Below are 6,000 nucleotides of genomic sequence, written 5' to 3' on the forward strand. Positions count from 1 at the left end.
ACTGTAGCAGTTTCATGGCTTTAGGTTGCAACTGCTTAAATTTACTAGAATTTATAAATGTGGACATAGCATTTCTCTTCCACTGTAACTCAGCAAGAGGCTCTAAGTCAGCAAAATATTTTCAACCCCTGTTGCATAAACTTTTTTTCTGATTTATCAGGTACTTAATTGTTGAACGCCTGCTCTATGACTTGCTGCGCTTGCTAACTGAGCACTCTGCAAGGCTGCTTCTGCTCTGCTCCTGCAGCTCAGCGAGTTCCAGAACATCCTGATTACATGCCAGAATTGTACCAAGTTTAAAATAGAATACCACACAGATGCATCGGGATCTGTTAGTCACTCTCTTAACAGCTCTACCACGCCATTAAGAACGAAAGAAACAAATGTGAATTAACTTATTTTAAGAATTCTCTATTAACATGACAAAAAGGATGGTCCTACTGATATCAACCTCCTCTTACGTGAGATCTTTGATACTACAATTCTCTTTCGCACAATGCGTTATTAAACATTTCTTCATCCTCTAAGGAAGAAAACAAAACAACCTCTCATCTTAAATCATGTTATCTTATAGTTTACAAAAAATGTATGTAATATGATTCACCTAAGACCTGCTGGTATTTCACAGTCTTTGTAAAAACTAACTTACCTTTACCTAAAATAATAAATTTTTAGCATATGAAACAGTAAGGATTTTACCTGCCACTTCTCTGAAGTGCAAATATGATGCCTTTCTCCTGAAAAGGAAGCAGTTTCTTTCTCAGTCTTTCTGGTAGAAAGGACAGCTTAGCATCATTTTCTGAAGAAGCTGCTTCAGGTGTATTCATTTTCTGGGATGTACAAGCCATGCTGAACCTAAGGGAAACCAAACAAAACAATATTTAATATTTAAAAGATAAGTCTGCAATGTTACAGAAAAAAAGCTTTATGACACAATTATAACCACTCCATCTTGAAATATTCCAGTACCTGAAGGGGGTATCAGAATCCACCTGATAGAGACTTCTGGCTAAATACCTTCTAGAACCTAACGTGTCCAAAGATAAAGAGGGATACCTCTTGAATGTCAATGAAATAGCCAGCTGTAGAGTAAGGATACATGCATTTCTTCTGCAAACCAGATATTCTGTATCATCAAAGCATAACTTCATTATCAACTATGGCTTTTCCCCTCATTTTTATAAGTGGAACCTCTCTCCCATCAAGGCCCTCTGATGCATGTCCTGCTTAACAGGAGGACAAAAGCCTCTGCCTTGCCCCGCACACCCCAAGGGATGCATTTCACAGAAAAGACAAAGCTCTGCTAAATATCCACTTCATCTCTCAGCTGAGCCAACAGAAGTGTTATGGCTGTAATTGTTGGGAAAGCAGTCATAATCACTTCAACATCAGAATATTTTCCATAGAGGTATTCTTTTTTTTTTTTTTTAAAAGTTGATTACGGTACTTCAAGACTGCTGGGAAAAAAACCCAAACAGTGAACATTTCTGTATCACCAGCCTTAAACAAGTGTGCTGCAGGATTGGTGGATCCAAGAAACCCATTTCACACTTGGTTCTGATTCACCTCTAAAGAAAATTTCTGACTCATTTTCTGCAATGGTTTTCTATTCTGTAAAAGCAGAGAAAATCATATACTTCTGATCAGCTTGCTATACAGCTTTTTGTGAGTGACAATATGAGAATGAAATGTTAACATAATTAACTTTCTGTTGAACTCGCTTACAAGATTCTTTCACAGAAACACTGAATAAAAACCATGCAGTTTCAGAAGCATAAATCTGAATTAGAGACGGCACGTATGATTCATCAGAACATAGCAATACTACCATAAAACATGTTTCTGCATCAGTCACTAATAAAGTTAAAACTGACGATGCAGATCTATCTTAAAAAAGCAGCACAGCAACACAGAAAGCACCATCTACCAGATATGTACAAGGTTTTGTTTATATTTTTTTACTCTCGGTGAATAATTAAAGAAATGGATGGTGAATAATAACAGAAGAGATGAATAATTAAAGTCCACATCCAGTGAACAATGACAAGTATAAAAACATACACAATGACTACCATGGACACAATACAAGCCAGCAACACGTTGTGTGTTACCCAGCCTTTCACACATTGCTCACTGGAAAGGTGAAGTAGTGTGCATAGTCACATTATCCCAATATTCTCGTTATTGACTTCATGTTCCAGTTCTTTGCATTCACCTTATCTACGCTATTATTTTAACTTGGACTACAAGCTTTCAAAGACGCGCCTTGCCATCTGCTGTAAACATAGAACCTACAGCTCCTGCAGTTGACTGCGTTGGAGCTCATGGAAAGTAAGAAAAAAAATCTCAGGTGAAATATTTGGTGCCAAAGATACGATTTCCTAAGAACATGCACTTCAGAAAGAAGCTTTAAGAGCTTAGATAACTAAACAGTACTTTTTTAAAAAAAGCAATACTTAACTAGTTTTTCCCCAAACCCTTTAAGTTTACTTAAATTACTGTCAATGTGGACTTTTTAACGATCACACAGAGAATCACACCCTGAAGATTCAAAGATCTGTCATGATTTCTGACTAAACAGCAGTGGTAAAAATCCATATACAGCCTATGTTAATATTTGCAGCACTATTTTATGATAGCTAAAGCTACAGAAGACACTATGAAAGGTATATTGACCCCACAAAAGATTTATTTCGATTGTACAGAAAATTGGAATGAACAGTGATGAAGCAAGCCAGAGAAATAATTAATTCCACCAAAATGTCTTCTATTGATTTGCTAAAGTAATAATTATACTGAGAATCAATACCTTACTTGCGTATAATGACTTTGGCAGTGGTGGTCATTTATATCTTGTTTTGAGACAGATCAATTACATGCATCACTGTGGTAATGTCAACAAATAAAAATAGACTTTTTTTAGTCAGTGTAGCAAAAGACCATTTTGCATCTGTTGTTCTACCCACTGCAGATCTGGAAGTTCTAAGAACAGAGAGAAAGATGAGTGCGTGTTTTCTCCAAGTACAATTTTTCATTTGTTTCTCTATCCTTAATGTTGTATAATATGCATCACATCAACCCTCCCACACCTCTAGAACACAAGCTCTGGAACTTCAGCTTCCTCAGACAAACTAGACATAAAAGGTTTGATGTAGAGACCTAGCGTTCCACTCAGAGAGTGCGCTCAGCTAGTTTCATAAGTGAAAAAATAAAAAGGAAAATTCTACGGTATTTTCTTAAGTATTTTAAAAGAAAACAAGGATGAAATACCTGAACTACTACATCCAGCAACTTCTATTCTAAAACTGCTTTAGTATCGCAGGATTAGCTAGTGGTAAATGATCGTAACTTTTAAAAGCAAGAATCAGGCAGACCTATGGAACTACAGCACAATTCATTCATAGGGCATAGAAATAAGTAAAGTTATAAAGTGCAGAATTTGTGAACATTAGGATTAATAAGTCTGTTTAGTGGGACTCAATGTGCCTTTTGTAAAGCTGAGTCTTTCAAGTCTACTGCAGTTTTTTTCTTTAAGGGGATCTACAATAACAACTCTATATAAACTGCCTGACACAGTCCAGTTCCCACTATTTTTCAAAGTTAATTAAATTAAAACAGAAAAAGTTTTATAGCAACATTTTTATAGCCACATTTGTACAGCAATTATAATTTCCACAAAAACTTCTGAGAAAGTCCCTCAAACTTTTTTTAAAAAAAAGAGTTGTCAGGTGAAAAAATGGACTAAAACTATTTTCATTGTACAAGCAAGCAGACTGTTCATACATCTGAGAAACAACATGAACGATATTTCAAACGAGTCTATGCCAACTTCTCTTAAGTTCAACGAATTCATAAACAATCTCGAAAAGTAAGTAACCACCAAAGGGTGGCTAGGGCAGCATAACTACTAGTAAAATAAAATACCTGGAATCCTTTCTGCCACTGCTGCTGCCGTACCACATTTCACTACACACACTAATCTTTCCAGTAGTATCCGCTGAACCCCAGCAGGTTGAGTTTCTTTATCTGAAGGTTGGGTGCAAGACTGATAAGGTCTTTAAGGACTAATATTAACACGAGCTGATAACATAAATCCACTAATTGTTTTTACAGGCCAGTAAGTGCAGCCTTTTAATGCAGCTCAGTAGCACATGCCTAAAACAAATGAGCATTTCCATCAAGCGTTTGCTTCCCAAGTTTCATCTTTGCGGTCCCAAGTATGACCGTATGTTCCATAAAACACACCAGGGAATTTGAGGTTCTAAGAAAATCCTGGGACCTCAGCTGATCGATTCATCAACCACCTTTCCACCAGTGGAATAGTTTAAAAAAACTACCCAAGTCATTATAAGACAGCATTTTAAAATACGCCGCAAGAGAAAGGAACCAGACAGAACAAAGGACACCAGGTTCTGTGGCACAAACAGGTATTCCACAGGCCACATACTAGGATCGAGGAAGACAGACACCTTAATATCTGCCTGGAGATGGTTTTTTTTTTTTTTTGGACTTGAGCAATTCCCTGTACACAGCAGAGCTCCGCAACAGCGGAACTACCTGAGCACATGGTGTAATAACCCAGCAGCAGCCAGGGTGAGGAGAACTAGAAGGCCTTCTGGCCGAAGCACAGTCTGAGGAACGAGAACCTTGGAAAATTTAGATGGGGCTCTGAACAACCTGATCAAGTTGAAGAAGTCCCCGCTTACTGTGAGGGGGTGGGGTTGGACCGGATGACCTATAAAGGCCCCTTCCAATCCAAACCACTCTACGAGTCTATCAAGTCCATTCCTTCACAATCAGTGAGTCCCACCTGGACCATCCCCCATGCTGCTCCCAGCCCTCCCCCCACCTCCTCCCAGGCCCCTGCTCATCACCCAGCAGAGAAGGGGCAAGGGAGGGGGACGGGGGGAAGAAGGGGGCACGGGGCCAGGGGCGATAAGCGGCACAGGGGATGGGGGGCAGGGAAAGGGGGGTAAGGAGAGGGGGATAAGAGGGGTAAGAGAAAGGAGGATAGGGGAAGGGGGGGGCCTAAGGGGAAGGGGGGGCCTAAGGGGAAGGAGGCGGCGAGTATTGTAGGGAAAGGGGGGCAAGGGAAAGGGGGGCAAAGGATCGCGGCCGGGCAGGGCCCCCCGGGCGCCGCTGACCCCTCGGGGCCGCTCCGGGCCGCAGCTCCCCCCGCGCCGCCTCTTGCGTTTTGGCGCGCCCGGGCGCCGGAAGTGACGCAGGCGGAAGCGGCGCGCGCGGGGCCCGCGGCTCCTTTATGCTTTTGGCCCCCCTTCCCCCCCGCCCCTCCCGCTGCCGTCCCCGCCCCGCGAGCCCCAGCGCGGCATGGACCCGCACAGCCCGGCCCCGCACACCGCACCCGACACACCCCATGGTGCGAGGGGAGACGGGAAGGGGGGAGAGGGAGGGGAAGGGAGATGGAAGGAGAAAGGTAGAGAGATGGGAAGGGAAGGGAAGGGAAGGGAAGGGAAGGGAAGGGGGAAGGGAAGAGAAATGGAAAAGGAAAGGTAGGGAAATGAGAAGGGAGAGGGGAAGGAAAGGGAGAGGGGAGGGGAAGGGAGAGGGGAGGGGGAGGGGAAGGGGGAGGGGAGGGGAAGGGAAGGGGGAGGGGAGGGGAAGGGAGAGGGGAAGGGAGAGGGGAAGGGAGGGGAAGGGAGAGGGGAAGGGAAAGGAGATGAGAAGGGAGAGGGGAAGGGATACGGAAAGGGAAAAGCAGGGAGATGAGTGGGAAGAGAAGGGGAATGGAAAGGGAAGGGAAAGGAGATGGAATGGGAGATGGAATGGGAAGGGGAACAGAAATGGGATGGCCAGGAAGATGGGATGGGAGATGGGAAGGGAAAGGAGGCAGGAAGGGAAACAAAGGGAAATGGGAAGGGAAGGGAAGCGGGGAGGAGAGGGCAGTGGGTGCGGGGTCAGCGCCGAGGAGCCCACAGGCATGAGAGCAGCCAGGGGCTCAGAGCAGGGACTCCAGTGGGGCTGGGGTGATGGTGTTGGGAT

General features: G+C 43.4%; 1 protein-coding gene across 2 annotated transcripts in view; it reads right to left on the reverse strand.

Moving 5' to 3' along the window:
• The window catches only part of ZRANB3 (zinc finger RANBP2-type containing 3), a 44,830-nt gene extending 39,621 nt beyond the window's left edge, over positions 1-5,209 (reverse strand). The window contains exons 1-2 of one of the 2 annotated variants that reach the window (XM_069861539.1): positions 5,145-5,209; positions 700-855 (exon numbers count right to left, since the gene is read on the reverse strand). In XM_069861539.1, the coding sequence (XP_069717640.1) occupies positions 700-848 (149 nt within the window). In that variant the 5' untranslated portion in view covers positions 849-855; positions 5,145-5,209. Of the gene's footprint in view, positions 1-699; positions 856-5,144 lie in introns of those variants that run through there. The other variant, XM_069861540.1, reaches the window with a different exon arrangement.
• Positions 5,210-6,000: the final 791 nt, after the last annotated feature.

Source organism: Phaenicophaeus curvirostris, chromosome 7, assembly GCF_032191515.1.
Source record: "Phaenicophaeus curvirostris isolate KB17595 chromosome 7, BPBGC_Pcur_1.0, whole genome shotgun sequence".
Classification (NCBI taxonomy): Eukaryota; Metazoa; Chordata; class Aves; order Cuculiformes; family Cuculidae; genus Phaenicophaeus; species Phaenicophaeus curvirostris.